Here is a 26,079-nt window from a genome sequence, read left to right on the forward strand (position 1 = left end):
CGTAATGGCAATTCTAAAACATTCACAATATTTCTTTTAAAAACCTACAAAAAAACTTACTGCATCAATGGACTTGCATTTTTTCTCTTGACAGGACACACAGTTATATTCAAGAGAGATTCTTTAAAAAGCCCTCGAAACGAATTGAATATACAATTATTTTAGCACTCATGAATACTAATGTGGACTAATATCTAGAGACTGCTAGTTTTAGTTCTCATTTAACTAATTAACTAACTAACTATTTAACTATTAGCTAACTATTGATTTAACTAACTTACTAACAAACTAACTTACTATTTTACTAACTTACCAACTAACTCACTACTAACCAACTATTTAACTATTCAATTAACTTGCTAAAGAACTATTTAACTGTCTAACTATTAACTTACTATTCAACCAACTACTTTACTTACTTACTAACTTACTATTTAACTAACTAAATTACCAACTATTTAACTAAGTAACTATTTAACTTTAAATAGCTAACTATTTAACTAATTAACTAAATATTTAACTAACTATATAACTAATTGTTTAACTATTTACCCATTTAACTCAATATTCAACTAACTATTTCACCAAGTTACAATTTAACTAACCATTGAAATAGCTAACTATTTAACTATTCAACTAATTAACTATTTTACTAACTAAATATTTAACTAACTAGATAACTAAACTATTTAACTAACGAATAAACTAGTTACCATTTAACTAACTATTTAACTAAGTAAATATTTAACTAACTATTGCAATATCTACCTAACTAATTAACTATTTAACTAACTGGCTAACTAACTTACTAATTATTTACCTAACTAACTATTTAACTAACATACTAACTAATTATTTCACTATCTAACTAACTAACTAATTAATAGGGGAGAACATGCAGTCTCCACAGAGAAGTGCAAACTGGTCTAGACAGGACTGGAACCACTGAGCCCCCGTTGTTGCATACATTCCTACAATAAGAATTCATCAATGATGAACAATAATCAGAAAGCTGCACATGAGGCCATGCGGAATTTATTGAATGCAATTGAAATCGAACATGTTACTTAATATGACAGCACAGCGCCTGAAAGAAAAGAAAATAAGAGAGAGAGAGAGAGAGAGAGAGAGAGAGAGAGACGTGCTGGAGAGATCAGAAAACACACACTGTACACTTTTCTATCGTGCTCATTTACAGTTAAATAACCCTCGTTTGATGCTAGAAACGTCCAAATAAGATCCGGTAGTACCTTTTCTAATGGATGTAAGATATCAGCTACTGTGTTTTCAGGCCTGTGCGGATTATTTCCTGGTCCAAACACTGATACATTAACACTAAGTAAACGTTTGTATGGGAGAACAGGTGAGTAAGTTCATGTTGCAGGAGGCAAGCACCAAAAATCTTTTTTTTTTTTGTTTGTTTGTTTGTTGTTTTGTACATTTATTCCTGCTGAAATAAAGGACACAAAAGAAAGGCTGTTTCTGTCAGGCAACAAAAGCCTCTACCCGTATAAAACCACATTCTGCCTTAAGATGATTGAAGTTGTGGCCAAATTTGCACCATTAACATCGAAATTTTGAATTGTCGAATGTTTTCTTGAGTATATTTCGCAGGTATAAAAAAATGTTGTTTACCAAGCTGCTTGGTATGAGCCATTTAACACTTTGGTACACTGTTAAATTTTTTTTGCCCAAAAACTCACCAAAACATGATAATAGCCAATTTTCTCTATTCTTTCTAAATGAAACATTAATGAAAGTGGTCACACATTAAGGGCGAATGCTTACAGATTAAAAACCAAAATGTCCTAAATTTTCAGAAAGCTCTAGGCGCACAAAACGTGGCATGATTGAGGTCTTAAGCCAAAATATTATTAATTATTATTATTATGTAAAATAATTTACCAATCAAACTATGTAGCCCTCAGTCACAATACATGGAAATGGCTCTAAAAATATACCATTTGGCAAACTGCTTTTAATACTTCTTTGTGATCTGAAACTGGCAAACACTCTTCTCGAGATCAGTCAACAACACAACCCTAATTAACAGTACAAAAGTATTCAGAACATGATTATTACTCCAGCACATGATCCTGGAGTCATCCATGGACACATACCATAACAATTCAGTCCAGCATAATCCACACATTTAGTTTTAAACTAATGTAACAAAACCACTCGTCTTATTTAAGACCTTTTATGAAAGATAAATACTGATTAAATAGATCAATATGCTGAACATTTCCTTCAGTCGGTCAAAAAAAACAACAATATATATATATATATATAAAAAAGCACATACACATATTGGAACGAAATCAAATGAAACAAATTCACAATCCTGCTGTGAATCAATGCCATTAGATAATATTGAAACCCATTGAACGTGGGTTCGACCTGCAAACAATACCACTCACTGCACATTAGCACACTGGTTGATGTATAATACGCTACCTAACAAAAGTATTGCCGTCTATCTGAGTTTTAAGAACAACATATCATAACTTGACTTCTAGTTGATCATTTGGTATCAGAAGTGGCTTATATGAAAGACAAAGGCCTCTAGATTACACTAAGTTTACCAAAATAAAATATGATCATGCCTTGATTTTTAACTATTTAATTAAGACAGTAAGGTCTGACTTTGCTTAGACAAAAGTCTTTTCACTTAACTGAAATAATGTACAGTATAGAATATAAAGTCTTGCTGCAGAGGAAAAAGAATTAACATTGTGTATGACTCCCATGAGCTTGGACAGCTGCATTTATACAGCTCTGCAATGACTCAAATTATGAAGTCATCTGGAATGGCAAAGAAAGCATTCATGCAGGACTCCCAGAGTTCATCAAGAGTCTTTGGATTCATCTTCAATACCTCCTCCTTCATCTTACCCCAGACATGCTCAATAATGTTCATGTCTGGTAACTGGGCTGGCCAATCTTTTAGCACCTTGACCTTCTTTGTTTTCAGGAACTTTGATGTGGAAGCTGAAGTATGAGAAGGAGCGCTATCCTGCTGAAGAATTTGGCCTCTCCTGTGCTTTGGGCAGCACAAATGTCTTGATACCTCAGGCTGTTGATGCTGCCATCCACTCTGCAGATCTCTCGCACGGCTCAATACTGAATGTAACCCCAAACCATGATTTTTCCTTCACCAAACTTGACTGATTTCAGTGAGAATCTTGGGTCCATGCAGGTTCCAATAGGTCTTCTGCAGTATTTGTGATGATTGGGATGCAGTTCAACAAATGATTAATCTGAAAAATCTAGCTTCTGCTACTTTTTCAAATGATCAACTAGAAGTCAAGTTGCGAAAAACTGGGATTGACAACAAGACTTTTGTCAGGCAGTGTATATACAACAGGAACCTTCCGGATCACAAGCTACAAGCTATGTGAGAAACTTTCCATAAGCAGCCGTACAATCGTGTCAGGACAGTTGTTAAAAACGAAATCAATTAAAACCAACAAAAATAAAGCAACATAAGGCCACACGTTAACATATGTGCGAGATTTCTGTACAAACTAAGAACATTCAGTGCGTTAGTGTCCCAAATTAAAGTAACAGGTCACACATGACAAACTTTCAATATTTTCCTTAATCTTTTGGCACGTTTAAATAAAATCGACATGTATGCGGTGCAGTAAAACTGCCAAAAAAGATTTGGGAGTTTGATCCATCCCGTAGAGTTTTTACATTCCAGTTGTGCATAATTTTTTTTTCGCAAACGTGTGTGTGTCCGAACAACAACTGACGGAAGAGTGTAAAAAGTGTCGCAGGATTTGAGTATGTACAAACAAGTGCATTGAGATAGTGTATGTCCCATGCTGAGAAACACTAGGACTTGACAGCCGCTACTTTCTTGGGCGTTCCTGGTTTTTTGGTCTGCCACAGGTGGCTGTGGATGGTTATGGCATCGACGCTTGCCGACATGGTCTTGGCTGGAATTTGGCTGAACTGCTTCCTGTCTGAGTTGTACTTGTAGAGGCCGTCGATCATCTTGCGCGAGATGGTTTTAGGACCAATGCCGGCCAACTTGTTGATCTCCTCTGCTTCGGGGCAGTACATGTAGAGAGAGCGAAACTGGCAGCCGGAATCCCGAAACAGGATCAGGAAGTTGTTGGCCCCTGATTTCTCCATTTCCTTGAGAAAACAAATATGATCAGCACTTTTAATTACACAGAAATGTATACACAAAAACAGTATGCTTACCTCCAAAATCTTGTTTTTCTGTCCCTCGTTGACTTTGCCAGCCAAACAGCAATGTGCCAAAGCATTCTGAATTATATGCTTGTTGGACTTTGCACTGGGCTCTTTGTATAATTTAGGACCTGCAGGAAAGAAATTGAGAAGTTATAATAAAATATAAAGCCACTGTATCATCTGAGACTGCTGTTCACCCTCCAATCCTCTAGAGGGAGCCCACAAAGTTAATTTAATTTAATTATATTGTATTCAGGTGTAATTATGCACTTGTTAAGTAGTAATAAGCGTTTACAAAGGGATATAATACTTTCGAAAATCACGAACACAATATATACATACATACATACATACATATATATATATATCCATTCCTAATATCCAATGGCCAGAAAGTGATAAATTTTTTATAAATTGTTAAAATGATGGTATTTTCGATGCAGAAAGTCCAGAGACTGATGTGTACACTATCATTTTATATAAAATTCACTTTAATGTGTGATAAAACTAAAAAGTGGCCATAAACAAATATTTTCTCAAATCAAATGTGCAGCGATTTGAACCCGGAAACAGTATTTCAGATGTTACCGATACGTCACCAATTAACAATCAGATGGTAAAAAGTTTGGTCATAAAGCCGGGGTTACACCTGATATTAAGGCATTTCATGGTCTTAACACTCCTGTGGACGAATGCATTCAGACAAGCACACAAGACCCCCTACTGTCTATCTATTAACCCTAATTCTTAGATATCATGGGATGTGATGCTGAAGCACGCTAGCAGGATTTAAACTTTACCTTCTGAAATCATAAGCTTAATTTTACAGCGATTAAATTTATAAACAACCACATAGTTTTCCTATCAGTCCTGATTCTAATGAAAAAGGGCCTTTCATACACAGTAGTTATAGGAACTCATTTATAGGAACTTCAGGCTGATTTCTACTTCTGCGTCAAGCGCACGCGTATGCTCCGGCACAGCCTGCACATGGTCCCACAGCCCTCGCCGTGGCTGACGCTGACTCGCACATCGCAACAAAACGCTGAGTAGTGCAAACTCTGTGATTGATTGGCTTGGTAGCACAAGTGTGGGCGGGACAGAGAGCCGGGGGAACCCGTAAGAGCGAGTGTTTACAAGTGTTGAGTCAAGCAAAAAAGCTCCAGATGGAAAGTTTTGACTTGTGTACATGATTAAAGTTGTTGCACTGGTCCCGCCTCAAAATGAGTGAGTTTGAGCTACTTAAGTTTCAGAAAAAACTAAACACCCAGTGTCCCTGAAGTCCGAGTATACCAAATAGCAAGTACACCAGTAAACTAAATGTTATGGCACACTGAATACAAATTAATTTTCGCACATTAAAAAATAAGTTTAACCTCACGTTGTGTCAATCGTATTGGTTTGTTCCGTTTATCGCATCGGAGAAAGTGCTTTGAGATGGGTTTTTTGACAGCTCAGAGCCACCGTACAAGCAAAAAGCTAAATGCCATTACTTGAGCCAGATAACTTTATGACAAACACAGTGCATAATATAAAATAAAATGTGGCGTTGAGAAGCCATATATGCTGTATTCAGTGACTTGCGCACCTGCTGCTGTTTAGGGTGTGTGTCTCTACATTTGACATACTGCCCCATAGACATTATAATAGAAAACTAGAAGCCTTATAGTCCACCACGGTCCATTGCATTGGTTTCTTGCTAGATCAGATATGGCTGCGGCTGAAAGTTAACGAAAATGATTTATGTTATTTATTAAATTTCCCATTTATTGTATTTTATTAACGTCTACCCCTATCCCAACTCTAAACCATCACAGTACTGTAAAAATATTCATTATTGTTATACAGTGTCAAAAAAAATGCTGCCATATTGATGTGCGTATCACACTTCAGAAAGCTTTGAATGAAATAAACTTTGCATTTGGAAATAATCCAGCGCAGATCTTTGAGGCTTACAAGGAGGACTCTCCTTCATCTCTGCAATATTGGATGAACACAATATGTAGCCTATTCCTCTTTCTTTTTCTATTTTGGCGAAGAGAGAGGAGAAGTAAGTATTACTGGTTGAAATGAGTTGTAAATGTTTCAAATTTTTAGGAATGGATTAATTACAAATTTTTCGAATACAAAAAAAAAGCTTACGAAAATTTCGGACTTCAGTATGCAAAGACCTTAACTCCTAAAACAAGAGTAAGTTACATGTAGGTAACATTATTGGAAATCAACTAAAATCTGCTACTTTTTTTAAGTTTTCTGATCTCCTTTCATGGTCATATGTAAATTGTGTGCTTTTTTTCATATTATTCATATTCATATTATATTTCAAATATAATATGATGAAATTATATTTGTCAAAATTACTTAATCGAAGTGTACAGGTGCTTAGAAAAGCTTAAACGTAGAGAGTAATGCTCAGAATTAACATACAGGCATTGACCTCCCTCTGGTGGTCTGGAGGTGGAACTGCAGCATTCAAATACAGTTAAGACTGTTTGTTACCAGTGTATTCAGTGTTGGATGTCAGGGATGATGTGGTTGAACCGTTCTCCCAGTCTTTCTCTCCGTTACGGCTGCGGGTGGGCGACAGGCATCCGTCTGCTGAGTCAGGCCTACTGGGATGACATAATAAACTCTGTCAAACTTTGACAAGGAACAGTGATGATATATTTAACAACTCCTGCTCTCATGCAAAATCAGGCAGTGAGGACTTGGTGACTGAATTTAAGTTCTTAATCATAACCATGTTTAGATTAGATTAGTTATTTATATGTAATTGTAATCAGCGTCAGATGAAAAACCAACAATAGTTTTAATATGACATTTTTCATTTGTTTATTCATTTTCTTTTCGGCTTAGCCCCTTTATTAATCTAGGGTCGCCACAGTGGAATGAATCAACTTATCCAGCATGTGTTTTACACAGCGGATGTCCTATCAGCTGCAACCCAATCACTGGGTAACATCCATATGCTCCCATTTACAAACATACACTACGGACAATTTAGCTTATTCAATTGACCTATACCACATGTCTTTGGACTTGTGGTGGAAACCGGAGCACCAAAAGGAAACACGGGGAGAACATGCAAACTTCATATATTTATATGTTAATATTACAACAAAATATTATGGTGTTTAATAATTTGTATCTTTTAAAAGCTTCTGACAAGAGCGTGAAGTGCAGATCTTTATTGTAGTTTTTGTTTCAGTGCCATTCAGTGCCAGTTAGTGAATTATAACATCTGCTAGTTTAATAATGACAAAAATAAAACCAAAAAAGCAGTGATGGGTGAACTACAGTAGCCATCTTTTATTGCTCAAAGATGGGGATCATTCCTCGTGTCGCTGCCGAACTCAAAGCAAAATAGGATGATCTTCTTGAACAGAAGATTGAAGCACAAAGATTCTTATCCGACTACGACTGACCTTCTATTTCTCACACGAGGAGAGTTCAAAAAGAAGAAAAGACTGCCAGATGCTAAGCTATTGCTTCTAAGAAGCAAGAACATTCAAGAATATGAAGGAAAAAAATACAGAAGATTCAAGAATACGAGGTTAGTATTGTACAGTAAAGTTGCAGAAATATATACAATTGCTGGGAAACAGGAAATAAATATTCTTTTTGCCTAACTGGCTCTTACCTGGGTGTTTTCTTATCGGAGTTGACGCTGTCATTATCTCCAAGAGAAGCCAGAGACAGGCTAGAAACTGAAAAAACACGAGGTCGTGAACCTGCATTCAAAACACAAAACGGGACAGGACCCACAGTTACACAAGACAACAGCAAGCCCACTGAACTTTGTGTTACCCTCATAACAGTACAGCTCTCTGCAATGATCTTGCAAACTTCTTTAAAGGGCAACCATTTTACCCCTTGTTCAAGATTTCAGAGAAGACTTTTGTGTCTTCAGAATGTGTCTGTTAAATTTCAGCTCAAAACACCCATCAGATTATTTATTAAACCTTTCAGAACATTGTGTCTGTCAGAGTGTGCCTCAATCTCCGCCTCAGCTGCATCAGATAAACAGCACATTGACAGACGTGAAGGTAGCAGATCTCACGTAACGTTTGAGAAAAATACTACAGTAAGAACTTTCCCAATGATTATTTGATGTATTTGTTGTGGAGTTAATTCAAGCCTTTCTGCAATGATGAGTCACACACAATGTCGTTACAAAGTTCATGCACACACACACATACACACACACACACACACACACACACACACACACACACACACACACACACACACACACACACACACACACACACACACACACGCAGTGAACGTGTTTTACTTTAAACTGTTTTTGCACAGCAAATGTGACAGGATACACATTAATATCTACTGCTGTATGGATATCCGTTATATTATGTTTTTGTTATTTTTTTTTATATATGTTTTATATATTTAGTTTTTTATTATATTACATAGTTGTACAGACATGTGGCTGTGGTGATAAAGAAGGTAAAATCACTGTAATTCATTACAAACATGAACTGTTTTAAAAACGCTTTAAAGTTGTAAAACTCATTCTTGATCACATTTGATGATAACTGACGATCACAAAGCGCTCAACAGATCTTTTTATCCCGGTTGCTTTGCACACGTCCTGTCTTGTTGACATGATTATACGCGTCACTACAGAGACAAGTTAATACACTGCTGTCAATCAATTCGGTGGGCAGGAAAACCGAACTCATACGTCACGTTGCAGTGGGCCTTAAAATGGGAGGGATTTTGATCCTATTTTAATGCCAGGAAACTTCAACAAAGAGACTTGTTGTGTTTATATCACCCCAATATGACTGTGGAGATATAGTCATATAGTACTACAACTTTAATATTTTGTACAGCTGGTTGTATCAAAAAGAAAGAATTTGAGACAGATTGTGATTGTGATTGGAATTAGAACTGCTTTGTTAGATTAGTCAGACAATATGTAAACTGGTTAGAATGGAAGACATTTTGAGCAAGTAAAGTTAGAAGGAAATGCAGACGAGCTGGAAAAGGAAAGGCTTGAGAGTAGCACAAAGCATGCAGTACTGGGCTATGCCAGTAGGGGGTCACCCTCTACCTGCTGTGGCCCTGACAGGAGTCCTAGGGGACTCCATCACATCTCTATGGATGGACTTAGGCCGTGGTTTTCTTTGCTTTGCTCCTGTAGGCCGCGGTTTGACAAGCGTGTCCATGTCCTCCATCAGTTTCAGTTGTTTCCTCCTCAAGTATTCCTGCTTTATAAATTCTCGCCGAGCCTTTTCTTCTTCTTTCTTCAGGCGTTCTTCCTCTGCTTTTAACCTGTGGAGAAAAACATATATTAGAGTTCAGAATTAGGGGGCAAGAGTTTAGACTCTTTGATTGACAGCTGAGCTGGCTCTTACCTAGCCTCCTCTTTCTTCTGCTCATGCTCTGCCTCCAGCTGCTGTTTTCTCTGCTGGCTTTCCCGTTCTCTTCTCAGCCTTTTCTCCAGAAGTGCTGCTCGCTTCATGGCCATGCTGTCCTCTTCCTTCATATCATCCTGACAACATAAACACATTATAAAAATTATATCAATCAATCAATCAATCATCTCTGTTGTCTTACTGTTGCTGATGTGACTAGTCTTGATAAGCTAAATAAGCTACACTGCTCAGAGTCCCTGCAGAAAGCTAGCATCATAAATTATTTCTTTGCCTCAGATTTAGTTTGACCTGGATAAGACAGCTGCATTTTCCAGCAAACTGTCCTGAGGTAACCTCTTTCTATGACTGCACATTTCAAAGGTGCACTTACACTATTCTATCCGAACTGTGACTAGACGCTTTTATAGGTTCCTTAGACAAGCGTGAGTGCTTCAAATCGAGCCCAGGCACGGTTCAGTTGGGCTTTGGCGTGGTACGTTTGTGGTGTGAATGCAAAGCTTCTGAGCCTGAAACTGAAGACGCAACGTCAGTTTTAAAGGACTGTTTCGTAGAGATTTATTAATCATTCTGACTTTTCAATAAACACGAATTGTCATAGTTTAAAAATGCAAACTGCTATCTGCACGTCACTTGCACGTTCAGCAAACCTCCTTATACCTGCAACACGATGACTTTTATGATTATTTATGAGCGTAAAAATTTGTGGATCTGTTTGCCAAAATATTTGACTGCGTGCCACTGCATTCCAAACAACTAAAACGATAAAACTAAACCAATCGCCACTGTATGAAGCGAGAGTGCTTCTCTTCCTACCTACTGACCAGTTCCATTATCGATGACGGAAGCATGCCCTGACTTGTAAGATAAAGATGCAGTGTGTGTGCGGGCCATCGGGAGAGGGGAGGGGGGACAGTTGCCCTTTGGCACGGTTCAAGGCAGCTGTACTTAAATGAGTATGCTCTAATAAACATTTCAGGAATTATTATTAGCTAAACTTAACTTGCATTCAAATTAGTAAGAGTAATAATACTGACACTTGAGTTCACATTCGCCACCAAGTAGTCACAATCTGTGTTTAATCATAAGATTTATCTACAGGATTATTCTCTACCTTGAAGAAGAATCCACAGCACGCTTTCTGATCATCATCCTGATTTTCCCCAGAGGCCTCCTTCTCCACTTCCTCTTCTAATGCCTTTCCTTCCAGTGGTTTCAAAACAGAAAGTGGGACCTCAATCAGATTTTTATTGGTCTGATGGGCAATGTCAAATGGCTCTGTGGGAGTGACAATAACGGTCTCCATTACAATCTGCGACAAAACCTCAGAAACGGTAGATTCTACTGCAGGCTTAATGTCAGTTTTTGGCTTCTTTAGCTTTTCCCTTTTTTCTGTTTGCTTGATGTCCTTCCTGCTCTCCTCTTCTACATCTTCTGCCTTTTTAGCATGCAGGTCAGTGTCATCAGTTACAGCCTGTTGGGTTTCTTTGGTTGGGGAGGTGATAGTATCAGAAGAACATTCAATTGACAATGCCTCAAGACCTTGTTCAATGTCTTTGTCAGCTGTTGATAATGGTTTCTTCTCGTTTCCCATATATGAAAATGAGCAGGACATGGGCTGAGATGGGGAGAATCTTCTTAGGCGTGGTATGCTGTCTACTGACTGTGGGACGGTCAAAACTCTATTAAAGGGAGCAATCTTTAGCTCACTGGGTCTTGGTGTTCTTGGTGTCTTGGAGTGGAAAGAGGCAGACTTCCTCTTCAGATTAGTAGGGGAACGGTGTGTGGCTCTAGGAGAATCTGCAGGTGAGGGAGACCCTGAAGAGCGCGCCCCACTCCCTCTGAGCTCTCGTACCTGCTTTTGTGGTGAAGGCTGATGTGGTGACACAACCCAAGCTTGTTGCTCCCGCATCTGCATGATTACCTCCTGCTGTTGGGCCAGTCGCTGCATCTCAGTCTGCAGGAAGCTTAGAGAAGCATTGAGCTTCTCAATGGAGCGTGTGTATTCCATCAGGTCTGCCTCAGATGTGCCGTCCTCACCAGCAGACTTCAGCGGAGACTTGACGGGTTGGGGTGTCCCCACTGGTGTTTTGCTCTCCTCTGAGGTGGGAGTGTCCTCTTGAGATAGTGACGCTCCATCTACTCCTTTCCTCTTGACAACTGTGAGGAAAGCACTGCGGCCCATCTTTTGACGGTGTCGGGTAAAGGCTGCCTCCACTTTCTTCTTTTGGGCCTCAATGGCTCGACGCTTCTCTTCCAGTCTCATGCGCAGCTGCACCATTTCTGCAGCCATGGCCTGAGCTGGGTCCTTGGACGGTTGATGCGCAGGGCTGATTTCAGGAGAAGGAGCCCAAGAGACGGAGTGAGGAATGGCGAGATCTGACCCATCTGGTGTTGTGCCTTGGAAAGGAGCACCTTTGGTTTCTGTGTTCGGATTCAGTTTGCGTAATTTCTGCTCAGCAAAGCTGGTCAACTTAATCCCAGGTGTAAAAGCAGGAGTTGGGATACTTCCTGCAGGGGACTTGGCACTAAGGCTGCTGGGACATGGGCTTGTAGAGCCCTGGCTACGAGAAGCTCTCGCCTCAAAGTCTTGATCCATGTCAAACTCCATGCTGACAGTACAATCCCTTAGGGATGAGTCCTCGTCGAGTGTCTCTTGGATGTCCTCTGTCCGCACATGAATGCCAGTGTCTACTTCAGTGGTGGACGTGCTAGCGACCCCTTTGGATGATTCTGATACTGAATCTAGCTGACTATCCTTTGCTTTGGGGTTAAATTCACTTTTACTCTGAAGGTGAAGAAAGAAGCCTTCACTGGGCAAATGGGCCCTGGGGCTCTGTGATTTTTTCTCTGAGTTGTGGATGATCTCAAGGGCCTCTTCAATGCTAGGTGGCCCTGAGCCATTTAGACGGCTGTTATGATTTTCTGACAGGGTGTCAGGACAGCCTTCCTCCTCAATGCCCATGTTCTTGCCATTGACAGGCTGAAAGGACAGGTTTCTCTTTATGCCTCTGGTTCCATGGGGCATCTTGAAACCAAACCCTTCAGTACTGACAGACCGAGTCATCCCTCGGCCAGTAGTTGTTTTGTTGTTACTGTCTTCATCAAATGGGATTTCAAAGGACACTCCCTGAGCAGGAGATCTAAAGAAATAAGATATTATGGTTTTTAATGGCATGTAAATTAAAAGTCTGTGCATTTAAGTGTTAATAAGGAGATGCACTAAAACTTACTTCTTCTCCTTGGGCCAGGTGCCCATGAAGCTCTCCACAAATGACATTGAGGTTGATCTCTTGATCTCACCTGTACAGCATACATACATAAGCATTTATAGCGCTGAACCTATTTCAGTTTGGTATTATTGTTGTCAACAAATTATCTTTGAGGACTTTGTACTCACTTGAGCCTGAAGTCTGTGGTTGAGGTCGAAGGGGGAGACTTAAACAAAGAATATTAATATCAATACTATGTTAATACATTGACATTTGAACTAAATAAAGCATAAGGGGGAAGTTTTTGTAAGTGATTTTTGATCTACCTTGGTCTATCTGGACTAGGAGGTCTTTCCATAAAACTTCTCTTTGTGACTTTAGAGATGGGCATGGGTGGCAGATCTTTCAGTGAAGGGGCTGGTGCTAATAATCGTAATACACAAGTGTCAATATGCAAATATAAAGACCACAATTATTTCTGGGGGGAAACATTCTATTCTAAATATAGGTTACCTTCAGTGTCCAACACCTGAGGCTGAACGAATGGCGGCTTAACAACCTCGAACCACCAGAAGAGCTCAGCCATAAACACAAGATAGTTATTCTGGTAAAATAAATAAATAAACAAAAGAGTAAAGTTAGTGTCTCATCAAAAATGACAAGGAAAGACATACAAGGTAGGTGGACAATAAGTGCAATATTCCTCATCTCCCACAAGATGTCTCTGCAATCCTCTACATGCAAGACATGCATGAACAGACACCAATAGGAGACAATAGATTTTCCATCATATTTTAATTGTATGGCATATATAGGGGAGGCTAAGCTATTATATTGGGTGACATGATGACGCAGTGGGTAGCGCTGTCACCTCACAGCACGAAGGACGCTGGTTCGAGCCCCAACCTGAGTCAGTTAGTATTTCTGTGTGGAATTTGCATGTTCTCCCATGTGTTCACGTGGGTTACCTCCGGGTGCTCTGGTTTCCCCCACAGTCCAAAGACATGCGCTGGGTGAATTAGGTAAGCTAATTTGTCTGTAGTGTTTGTGTGTATGTCCTGGTCCTCCAGATTGGGGGGTTGAGCGTTGGGCTAACAACATACCTTATAAAAACTAAATGCTATGAAACACCAATATTGTACGGCTAAATATCAACTTTGATATAAATGGCTCTTGGAGTAAGAAAGTAAGGTATTATATAACATAGAGTACATACAACATTTTTATGCTTTTGATGCTACAACCAACATCTCATGCCTCATTATACTACGACCGCAATATCCATGTGACCTTGAATTCATGGAGCGTACCTGACATGATGAAAAATGCCTCTGATACGCTATTCCCACTCAGCAGAAATTGCATCTAGCAGTTTAAAGGCACAGGGTAACAGCAGCAATTATCAGAGGCCACTCCCAGAAGACATTACCTCAGCATTTTAATTGACTTTCAACCACGAGTCCTTGCGCTCTTTATAGGCGAGTGCAGATCCCACACAAAGCCACATCTATTGCATGTAACTCAATGATTAAAAACATTTACTACTCAAATAATCCAAGACATCCTTTGGATAAAAGCGTCTGCCAAATACATAAATGGAAATGTATGGAGTGGTTGAGAGGGCAGAAGGTGTTTGGCACATGCGTCGTCTCCCCCATCTGCCTGTCTACCTACTTATTCACACACAAGGCGTGAATGTATTATTAGCAGGCTTATCTGTAGTTTTATGGGATGTAAATGTTTCTTTCAATTAGCAACTTCAATTTAAAGTGTTAACCCTTAAATGGAATGGATTCCTCAAAATTCTACAAAAATACACTACCTGACAAAAGTCTTGTCGCTTTTCCAAGTTTTAGGAACAACAAATAATAATTTGACTTTAAGTTGATCACTTGGTATCAGAAGTGGCAAAGGCCTCTAGATTACGCTTATTTTACCAAAATAAAATATGATTATGCCTTGATTTTTAATTATTTAATTAGGACAGTAAGCAAACATACTTAATAATGTTTATGCCTGGTGACTGGGCTGGTCAATCCTGAAGCACCTTGACCTTATTTGCTTTCAGGAAATTTGATATGAAGGCTGAAGTTTAAGAAGGAGCGCTATCATGCTGAAGAATTTGCCCTCTCCTGTGGTTTGTAATGTAATGGGCAGCACAAATGTCTTGATACCTCAGGCTGTTGATGTTGCCATCCACTATGCAAATCTCTTGCATGCTCCCATAATGAATGTAACCCCAAGCCATTTTTTTTTCCTTCACCAAACTTGACTGATTTCTGTAAGAATCTTGGGTCCATGAGGGTTCCAATAGGTCTTCTGCAGTGTTTGTGATGATTGGGATGCTGTTCAACAGAAGATTAATCTGAAAAATCTTCCTTCTGCCACTTTTCCAAATGATCAACTAGAAGTCAAGTTATTATTTGTTGCTCTTACAACTGGGATCGACGACCAGACTTTTGTCAGGTAGTGTATATGTTTTGGTTCAGCTGTTAATCTGTTTAAATAATAGAGTCTGTATGATAACAGATCACAGATTCAAACCTGCACCTCCTGCACATGTGCTCGCCACACTGAACATTTCAATAAAAGGATGTAGCTGGGATTAGATTACTGCTGACAGAAACTAGGTCAAGGTTACAGCTCGATGACCTGCTCTCAATTCTCTGAGATTCCACTCTGAAGTCTGGCACTGTATCAAACGCTTTCATGTCCTCTAACCAGAGGATGCTAGGTGCTAATAAAACCCAACATGATGTGAGATTTTGCTGCTATTTGCGGAATAACAAAAATAGTTGGGGTGTTAATTCCAGTGGCACTGCATTCAGAAAAAAATAGCCATTGTAAAAGTGGTTTGAACTGTGGCCTCTTTGTGGTTTACATGTTTGGCAAAGTTTCCAAATCTGCTGTGACTGGCAACTACATCACAACATTGTCCTGCCAATGAACCAAACCTTTCCATCTAATGCAGTTCCTGTCTTTCAAGAACATCTTCACGACTGAAATCTTTGCAGCAGATGTTCTTTCTATACAATCCAGAGAGGTTTGAGATCAAAGGCATCACGACATAACATTCAGAAAAAAAGAAAAAACAGTGTTCTCTTCCATCTGATCTCAATCAATGGAGTCATTTGATAACTAGAGAAGCAATAAAGTGCTCCAGTTTGACAGCATGTAGCACACAAAAGTTTTTATAAAACCAAAAAAATATTTGATGGCCTTGAGAGATATTTCACAAAACAAGTCAATTCCTTTTTAATAGAACCATTTAGGCTTCTTGGTAAAGCGATTCTATTGAGATCCTAGGGTTGTCAATAGTATTGACTTTACAACCATTCAATAATGAAATGCAAAAAAATGTCAATTTCCTGCTAACCTTTGAGCGCTGAGAGGACTGAGATTGGCTCTGAAGGATATTGCTTCACCACTGTTCACCAAGCGCAAACATATTTACATGGACACTGAAGCATTTGAAAGCCACGTCTACATGGGCAGGGATGGGCAGTATTTGTGATGCATGTATATCAAATATGTATTTTAACCCTTTGATGCACAAGCTATAAAATAGATACAGAAAAAATAAACTTAGTGTTGTGTGTTTATTTTTTTAAATACTGTAAAATACATTGTAAGAAGTCTACATTGGTGCTTTCTCAGTTACTTGTCAAGGCTTAAGATAAGACTAGAAAATTGAAGAATACTGAAGAAGTTGATCAGTGCTTGGAGTATGGATGGAAATTTTGCATCACATATAAAGAAAGTAACAGACAGATAGTAGAAGTAGATTCAGGAGTAAATCAAAATAACACAGGAAAATAAGATAAACCACAATACTTCATTGATTGTCTCAAATACCAGTAGCTGTTCTGCAGGTGCACTTAACTTTGACAGTAATCATTATGAGACAAAAATATTGAATAGTCCAGTCTACAGACTGGTCAAAACATCCAACTCAAGTTTTATTTATTTATTTTTTAGATATCATCACCTTAATACTATAAGGTTCTATCAGACATTTTTTTCAAAATTGAGTTATTGACATATTCTTATTAAATGACAACTTATTTACATTATGTGATATTTCTGTATAAGTTATTTACATTTTAAGAATTTCCAAGCATCTGCATTTTGCTCCCTGTTTGCTCCCAAATTGAAGAAAGTTTAGAAAATTTACATTTAGAGGACATTTATGGTCTCTGTCATGTTAATGTATGAAAGAGAACTGTTATGCGCATAGTGTTTGCTATATGGAATGCAAATCTTTGAAGCTCAACATCTCAAAATCATTTAGAGCACAGATAGAACCTTATATTTCCAAGGTGATGATATGTAACAACAATCTTTGGTTTTGGATGTAATGACATTGTAATTACATTGTAAATACATCAGAGATGTAATACAAAATTACAAACTTTTATCTTGTGTGCAACTGCTGTATCATTACATTGCAACTACATATTAGCTACATCCAAGTTAGTATTTATAAATGTAACTGTTTCTTTTTTTATATTACATGTGCAGTATTTGGTAATTTATAGTTGTATACGTAAATATTTACAGCACACTTGTAATTATAAACTTTATTATGTGTGTGTGTGTGTGTGTATGTATGTACACACACACAGTACGTATGTAATTACAAACTTTTATTTAGGATGTATCCACTATGTCTTTACATTGTGATTACATTGTAAATTACAAGATTTACAAACATGTTTGTATATTTCATGTACAGTATGTATTTATACTTATATACATACATATGTACATGTAATATGCAATTACAAACTTTAATTTTGATTTATAAACATGTTTGTACATCTGTGTAATTATTGTCATTACATTGTAAATATATTGCAGTTACATCTAAGCTAATATTTATAAATGTAAATGTTTCTTTGCATATTTCTTGCACTGTATTTGTGTATTTATAGTTATTTATGTAAATATACACAATCCGGTCTCATTGTATATTAAGTGGCCTTAACTAATATGTTCTCACACAGGAATGAATAGTTTTTTACAATGTACTTATTGTGTAAATACATGTATTTATTGTGTACTTGTGCTTGATTAAATACCTGTATGTAACTACATCTGTAATTAACTTCTTTAATTACATTTGTAAATACACTGCTGACCATTCCCTACACCTTAACCCACCCTTAAACCTACCCACACCACAAAACCAGTCCATAACCCAACCCCTATCCCAACTCAAGAGCAGCACAGGTGTCCTCAAATACATTATGAACACATTAAGTACATTATGCAAGTACATAGTAGTTTAGGACACTTAATTAAAAGTGGGACTCACAATCCATATTTGGATTTGCATACATGTTACATTGTAATTACATTTCAGGTAATAATATCAATATGTTTCTTTGAATATTTCAAGTACAGTGTGTATTTATAGTTTATTATTAAATGTACACATATATGTAATATGTAATTATAAACTTTTATCTTGTATGTAATTACTGTGTTGTTACATTGTAACTACTCTTGCTGTTACATCCAAGACAATTTATAAAAATGTAAACGTGTTTTTGTATATTTTATGTACAGTATTTGTAAATTAAAGTTATACATAAATATACACAGTACACATGTAACATGTAATTACAAACTTTTAGTTTGGATGTAATTACTATGTCGTTAAATTGTAGTTACGTCTGAGATAACATTTATAAATGTAAATATTTCTTTGCATATTGCATGTGTAGCATTTGGTTATTTATATCTCTATATGTAAATATACACAGCACACATGTAATAACAAACGTTTATCTAGAGTGAAATTACTGTGTCTGTACATTGCAGTTACATGTTATTACATCCTAGATAATGTTTATAACTTTAAATGTTACTTTGTATGTTTCATGTACAGTATTTGTGTATTTATATGTATATATACGCAGTGCATATGTAATTACAAAACTTTTAATTTGGATGTAACTACATTATAATTACTATGTAACAACACAGTATTTACATGGTTATAGCATTGTAATTGCATTGTTATAACATTGTAATTACATCTATGATAGTGTTGTAAATGTCTTTTTGTATATTTCATGTACAGTACAGTGTATATTTTATATTGTGTATTGAACAGTACAATTGCAAAACAATATAGAATGACTAAAACTGGAGATTTTCGTAGTTTTCAGAAATCGTGATTTTTTTTTTGAGTATTGAAGATGTCAAGTGCTTTAAAAGACTTTTAAGACATGGTGGCAATTTTCACAATCAAGTGATATAGTATATTATTCCAACTCATTATCTGCACTAAATGACTTTTACAGTGATTAAAGGGATCATCTTCAACATCTTCATACTTTCTGTATGAAAATTGTACAAAAAACTATATTAAAATTAAAGAGAAACACAAGTTGCATTTACATTATTTTCAAAATACAAAAACACAGTATTTTATTTTTCATACATGTTGTGGCTGCTGTATTTTGTAGTTTATTTTGATACACTTAAAATTGAGGTATTTTGTATTTTATTTTAAAATACATTTTAATGTATTTTTGCCCATCCCTCTACATGGGTAACCAAAGTCAATACTTTTAACAACGCTAGATCCTACACACTGGCTTATCTCACAAATCTTGATTACTATACTGAAATATTTTCTGGGTGATTCTCAGAATGTTTTAGTCAACTGTCAGTCTATGGAGGATCTGTTTCCATTGGGAGACTCTAAAAACAGTGTTTAAAAGCAAGCCTCATGCTCTTCGCTTTCTATTATCCAAAATGCATACTTTCATAAGAGTTTATGTGAGAAAAATGTGTCAACGAATGGTACATCCACCAATTTGAAGGCAATGAATAAAGGTTATTTAAAGGGTTAGTTCACTAAAGACGAGCCGTTTTTCATCATTTACTCAACTCCATGTTGTTTCTAATTTTGTTTTAAAAGTATTTTAATAAGATAAAACATGTCAGGTTTCATTAAAATACCTTATTTAGTTTATTAGGTTGGAACACAAGGATGTGTACAGAAAAATAAAGAATTTAATGTTTTAGCCATTTAAAAGCAGAAAATGGAAGACAAAACAGGAAATTTTCAAGGAACAGGAACAATCTAAGATTTTTTATATCTTCACTTAAACATTAAAGATTTTTAGCTAAAACTGTGGTTCTTGTTGATTAAAAAATTTAGGTCAATGGCTAGCTTAGCTTTGATCATTGAATCAGATTAGACCATTTGCAACTTAAAATTTGATAATTTTTAAGTAAATTAAAACACAATTGTTCAACACTAGATGAGTTGTACAATTTCCAAGAAAAGTGAAGTTTCCCCTCACTTAAACATATACATATAGGCAACACAAAATGAATACCCATGGCTCATGATGATACATGTTTAAGTCCTTTAAAGTGAAATCAGCCTGTGCAAGAAATAAATAAAGTAAAATTTCTTGCACAGATCGATTTAGTTTTTTCCATAAGATCTTAATGTATCATCCTAAGCCAGGAGTATTAATTTTGTGTTGCCTGTACACATATTTTTGACTCATAAAGTGACAGTTATCAACTGCCATTCTTTTTGGATGGCCCAAGGATGAGTTAATTACAACCAAATTTACATTTTTAGGTGAACAATCCCATTAATGTTCTCCTATAGATGTATAACTCTCCTAACTAAAACCAAATCTAAAGCAAAGTTTAATGCGCAGGCTTACTTTGATGGAAGAGTGAGCGTAGAGCATGTCTTCCAGACTGAAGTGGCAGCAGTGGTTCAGCTGTTCCCTGCAGAAGTCCTGGATGAGCTGGAGATTGTACAGACTGTCTGCCAGCGACATGGTCTCGTTCAGGCAAATGTCTGCAAGTCAAAGATTCAAAGTGATACAAACTGATCAGGCGTTACAGATCATTCAGCCTATCTGTCAGGGCTCAGCCAATCACAGCGAAGACCATTAATCACAGGCTTTTAAATGACCGATCATGTGATTCACGTTGGTCTTTGGAGATAAAATGTAAATACATCCATCAGAGCCAGGATAATCAGGTTCACTGTTCTGGTTCATCACTGTGATTAGATCAACAGTGAGTTCTAGATGATTAAAGCCACAGAAAACAAATGTAAGTGAGTAGTTGTGGAGTATTGTATATAATTCAGAAATTAATAAATAAATATAAAAGAAAATCTAGATTTTGCAATGAATATTAAATACATTTACAGTATTATATATTGTTTCACAACAATTCTTATATAAAATATAATCTTATATAAGAACTCTAAATTAATCTTATATTAATTACATTTTTCCTTAAAGGTGCAGTAGGTGATTGTCTTCAGAAAACTTTTTGTTGTGCTAGTTGAAAGTCTCTTCATAGACCAATACGCTTATTTCACGCGGCCGCCATTTTAAAGAAACCAGAGGCTGTGGTGGGAAGAAACCCGGAAGTATAGGACCAGCACTGTAAACATTGCAGTTACATGCTGTGGACTACAAACCTCCAGCTGTTGCAGAGATTTCAAAATGCAGAAATGATGTAAACATCACTTTAATATCATTCAGTAAGTTTAATTTAAACAATTAAAAGCAATTTAGCATCAAACAACATCAAAATCTCTTTAAGAGTAATATGCTCTAGTGTCCTCCTATGCTTCAGTTCATAGCACTAGTTTAAACACCGTGGGGACGCTTTAGCCTATGCAATCCAGTGAGCGATTAAACACTGCAGTCCTCTGCAGCACACCCTCGTGTTGTCTGTAATAGTGTTGTCCCGGTACTGAAGTTTTAAAAACGTCCATTTCCCGCTAACATTCAAGCGCCACTGAGCACGTTTATAAACAGTGCTGATTTACCATAGTGTTCACCAGTGTATTTTTATATTCTGGGTAAGGGATAAAACTAAAAATGTTCATACAATTTAAATAGTGTCGGGACGATATTTCCTATAATTCCGACAAGTAGCTCAAACTGTCTGTCAGCAAATGCAGATTTGAGCTACTGCGCACCTGTTTTTACGCAGATCCGCCATTTGTGCATACACGTGCTGAGAGAGAGAGAGAGAGAAAGAGAGAGAGAGAGAGAGAGAGTAAAACACACTGAATCAAAACTTTTTAAAATCCTGAATCAATATTGGAGTTACTTTTCCACGCTGGAAGAAGGACGACACCATGGCTGAAGGATTTCTTTTAGACAGGTAATATTTTTTTTAACTATTTAAGTCATGCAAAGCTGATGTAGATGTTGTTACAAATGGGTTATTTGCACAGAAGTGTTGTTCAGCCACTGAAATCTCCCAATGAAAGATTGATGTGACTTTTTTAAGTTTCATAAGGTCTTTTTAAAGCATCAATAATGTAGATTTTTATTTACTTTAACAACAAAACATCAGTAAATAGAGCTATTCGGCCTAGCCTGCTTTACTGAGCTGAAGTTGGTTTTATATTCACATTGGTTCATTTTTGAACCATGGCAACCTGTGACTCACTCCCTATCTTGTTTACCGCTACTCTGAATATTCGGTCAGAAATAGCATGAAAGTTTGGCTTAGTAATGATTGTAATTCCTGCACGTCAAAGAGGGTTCTGCTGTCATCTTTAAAGTGCGTGCGCTCGTGTTTTCAGGCGTGGCTTTGGACAACAGAGGAGGGACTGTTTTTCAGAGATTTATGCTAACAGGTTAGCAATGTGGCAGATCCCCTACTGCACCTTTGAATCAGTATTGTCAATTTTTATATTACTCTCATTTTTATAAAATCATTAATACAAGTCATTATTTTATAGATAGATAAATATTGTGGATAAACAGAAATAACAATGTTATGTTATAGCATTTTACAAAAAATAATAAAATAGACAATAACAAATAATGTTTTTTAATGAAATGGTACAACAACATTGATCTTTATTCATTTTGTAATAATACAAAACTCAGTATTCAATCTGAGTTTTCAATTCAAGATATTATTTCTATTGTTATTAATTATCAATTATCAATTGTATTTTGTACAGTGAAAATATCATGTAATATATGCTAATCATTGGAATTAAAACATATTTTATAATATTTAACATCAAAATAATACACTAATTCTGTGAATTTAAAAAAGATTAATAAACATTTGTCTGTTGTATACTATTGTAAATATTAGGCAAAAATATGAATATAATAACATTTTTAAAATGAATACAATATTATTGTGATAAATGTGCTTTACTGATTAAATATAAAGGGTAAATTATTTAATGTTTTATGAAATTATGCAAAAATATAAATATAATAATGCTGTATTTACATTAATACTGTCATTATTTGTATTTTAAAATATAATATATTGAAATAAACAACAGTATGCATTTTGTGGCCAACCTGATTTTGCAACCCAGGTTCATTCTGGAAACATACCTCTTTATACACTTCTGGAGAGCACCAAATACGTCACTAGAGCTACGTTTTTTTTTTTTTCTTTTTTGCAGTTTTTGTTTTCGCAAACACACCAGAGGCTGCTGTGTACGCTTTTTCAGATCTCAAATTTCTAGGGCATCCTGCTGTGCCTGCTGTTCTTACCAAAATCCACTAGATTTTTACCACGTTTTACCATATAATCACCCTGTTATTAACTTATATATATATATATATATATATATATACATATATATATATATATATATATATATATATATATATATATATATATATATATATATTTTTTTTTTTTTTTTTTTTTTTTGGCTTCTGTTTTTGTTTTACCTGCTTTCTGGAACCGTTTTTCAGCGGACTCGAACCCCGTCAACATGGTCATCTACTTTCTGTGTCTCAAGTCCACCGGCCCACATGGCGAGCTAACTAGACAAACTGTAACAGCGATACTGAGGTATCCAGGCAGCTGATGAACCCGTAAAGGAACAGCATCATACCGCCCTGTAGCGTTTGTTTAAAAAATGAAATGTAGCCATATGTACTTCTGGCTACATTTTTCACAATCTCCAGAAATGTATATAGGGGTGCGTTTTCAGATTGAGCCTGTGTTGTGATTTTAGCAAGTAGGACATGTTCCTGGATTAACATCTATGTTGATCCTGGAACAACATTCCAATCAAGAAATCAGAATTAAGGCATATGTTTACAGTTTATGTTAAGCTTCGACTTACAGTTAGGTTTATGATTAACATGATTGTTATGCAATTATATTCCCCCCTTATTTTGGGAATTATTTACAGTTATGGTTGGGTTTAGGATTAGGGAAAAGGTATGGATTACATTTCTGAACAAAAAATAGATTAACATAGATGTTAATCCAGGATCACAACGTGCTACTTTTTAGTAGCAAAAACCTATCTATTGTACAACACCAAGTTAGAAAAAGTTGGGACAGTATGGAAACTGCAAATAAAAAAGGGGGTAGTGATTTCCAAATTTACTTTGACACAAATATACAATCCATCATAGTTTACATCATTTTCTTGAATTCATATGTGGAGCATGTGTGTTATTTGTGCTCAGTATTGTTGCTGATTTTGGCAGGTTTGTGCACCTCTCAGGCTGACGGTGGTGGGGCAGTAGAAGTGCAGCAGGGCGGCGAGAGCACAGCCATCTGTGCTGTCCTTCAGCAGGTTGTCCACCGGAGGGATCCACGGTAAACACTTGGGCAGAACCTGCTCCTTCCTGTAACGCGCCTGGAGAAAACACACACCAACAGCGAGTCAGGAGAGTAAAACACATATTTGTGTACAATAACTATGGTTGTAGAGGTCTATTCAGTTGTATGGAATGTAAAATGTAAAAAAAAATAATTTAATTAACTAAAAGAAGTGGTGGATACCATGGATGGCAACAGTAGATCTATTTTTCTACTGTATGTTTATGGCAACAGTCAAAGATCCCCTGAAGTGCCTTGAAATGTGCAGCTTTGTGCGAGGATTCTGACGTCATTGCAATTGAAAGTTGAAATCAGGATGAGGCATGTTGAGTAGCTCCGCCTCATTTTTAAAATAGCCAATAGTGTTTAGTTTACTTCACAACTCTGCCAATCAAGGCTGTTAAGCTCTAGCACTTCATTCTGACTCATGTTAGCCTCAGTTTATAACAATAGTAAAGAGTCTATCATCTTTAACTTCTTTAATCGACTTAAACGTCATTATGAAATCAAAATGTACTTTTCATATGTATATAGTGCTTGTTATAAACGTATACACATCTTTTCACATCATAATCAAAAAAAAATTATAATAAATTGCCCTCATAATCTTTTATCCAATATTATAAATTTCCCTCTCCTTTGAAACTAATCTTAGATTAACATTTTGATACTAACACCCATAAATGGTTCATTGTATTGTCAGGGGGACTTGAATGAAGCTGATGACAATGAGGAATGAGGAATGTGGAAGTGTCTCCATGACAACAGAAATGAGACGCAAGCTTGAGATTGATCAGGCATCTGACAGTAGCACTTACAGGAACCAGCTTCATGTACCACTTGGTTGGAGACTTCAGGCGGTCAGAGAATGAATGAGAGAAAAGGAAAGAGTAGATACATCAGAGATCATTGAGACTAATTGGCTGTTCAAGTCCCATATAACATTAGGCCTGATAATTCCTTCTTTACCAGAAACAGGCATATAATAAAACTCTTACAATCTGAAGAAACCTTAGTAACTTTTTCAATAAAACAAATAAAATAAAATAAATAGATAAATAAATAAATAAATAAAATACAGTTAAATAAATAAAATAAAGTTCAATGAATGAATAAATAAAAAATAGTTAAGTAAATAAATAAAATAAAGTAAAATAAATACAAAAAAATTAAGTAAAATAAATAAAATAAATAAAGTAAAATAAATGAAATAAAGTAAAATAAATAAACAAATAAAAAAATAGTTAAATAAATAAATAAAATAGGTAAATAAAAATGTATTAAATAAAGTTTAATAAATAAATAAATGAAGTAATGCAATGAAGTAAATAAATAACAAAATAAATAGATAAATAAATAAAATAAAGTAAATTAAATAAACCAATAAAATAAAGTAAAATAAATAAATAAAGTAAAATAAATAAATAAAATAGTTAAATAAAATAAAATAAAATAAAATAAATAAAATAGGGAACTGACAAATACCATGACACCGATCCAGGCCCAGATATTTCCCAATCACATTTCTCTCCCTCTGTCCCACTTAACTTCATGTCATTCTACTGTCTTGTCAATTAAGGCAAAAATGCCAAACAACTCAATCTTTAAGAAATAGAAATAAATAATTTTTTTAAAAATCATAAAATATT

At 36.1% G+C, this 26,079-nt stretch overlaps 1 protein-coding gene across 12 annotated transcripts in view; it reads right to left on the reverse strand.

Moving 5' to 3' along the window:
* Positions 1-1,019: 1,019 nt before the first annotated feature.
* Positions 1,020-26,079, reverse strand: part of camsap2a (calmodulin regulated spectrin-associated protein family, member 2a) — a 75,221-nt gene continuing 50,161 nt past the window's right edge. The window contains exons 5-19 of one of the 12 annotated variants that reach the window (XM_087302966.1): positions 25,249-25,281; positions 24,326-24,467; positions 20,518-20,657; positions 13,331-13,421; positions 13,144-13,240; positions 13,006-13,043; positions 12,839-12,908; positions 10,720-12,748; positions 9,588-9,724; positions 9,284-9,504; positions 7,847-7,913; positions 7,632-7,697; positions 6,706-6,818; positions 4,216-4,334; positions 1,020-4,146 (exon numbers count right to left, since the gene is read on the reverse strand). In XM_087302966.1, coding sequence (XP_087159092.1) covers positions 3,841-4,146; positions 4,216-4,334; positions 6,706-6,818; positions 7,632-7,697; positions 7,847-7,913; positions 9,284-9,504; positions 9,588-9,724; positions 10,720-12,748; positions 12,839-12,908; positions 13,006-13,043; positions 13,144-13,240; positions 13,331-13,421; positions 20,518-20,657; positions 24,326-24,467; positions 25,249-25,281 — 3,669 coding nt within the window. In that variant the 3' untranslated portion in view covers positions 1,020-3,840. Of the gene's footprint in view, positions 4,147-4,215; positions 4,335-6,705; positions 6,819-7,631; positions 7,698-7,846; positions 7,938-9,283; positions 9,505-9,587; positions 9,725-10,719; positions 12,749-12,838; positions 12,909-13,005; positions 13,044-13,143; positions 13,241-13,330; positions 13,422-20,517; positions 20,658-24,325; positions 24,468-25,248; positions 25,282-26,079 lie in introns of all 12 variants that reach the window. The other 11 variants (XM_087302965.1, XM_087302968.1, XM_087302967.1 and 8 more) reach the window with 11 other exon arrangements.

Source organism: Danio rerio, chromosome 22, assembly GCF_052040795.2.
Source record: "Danio rerio strain M-AB ecotype USA chromosome 22, GRCz13ab, whole genome shotgun sequence".
In the NCBI taxonomy this organism is placed as follows: Eukaryota; Metazoa; Chordata; class Actinopteri; order Cypriniformes; family Danionidae; genus Danio; species Danio rerio.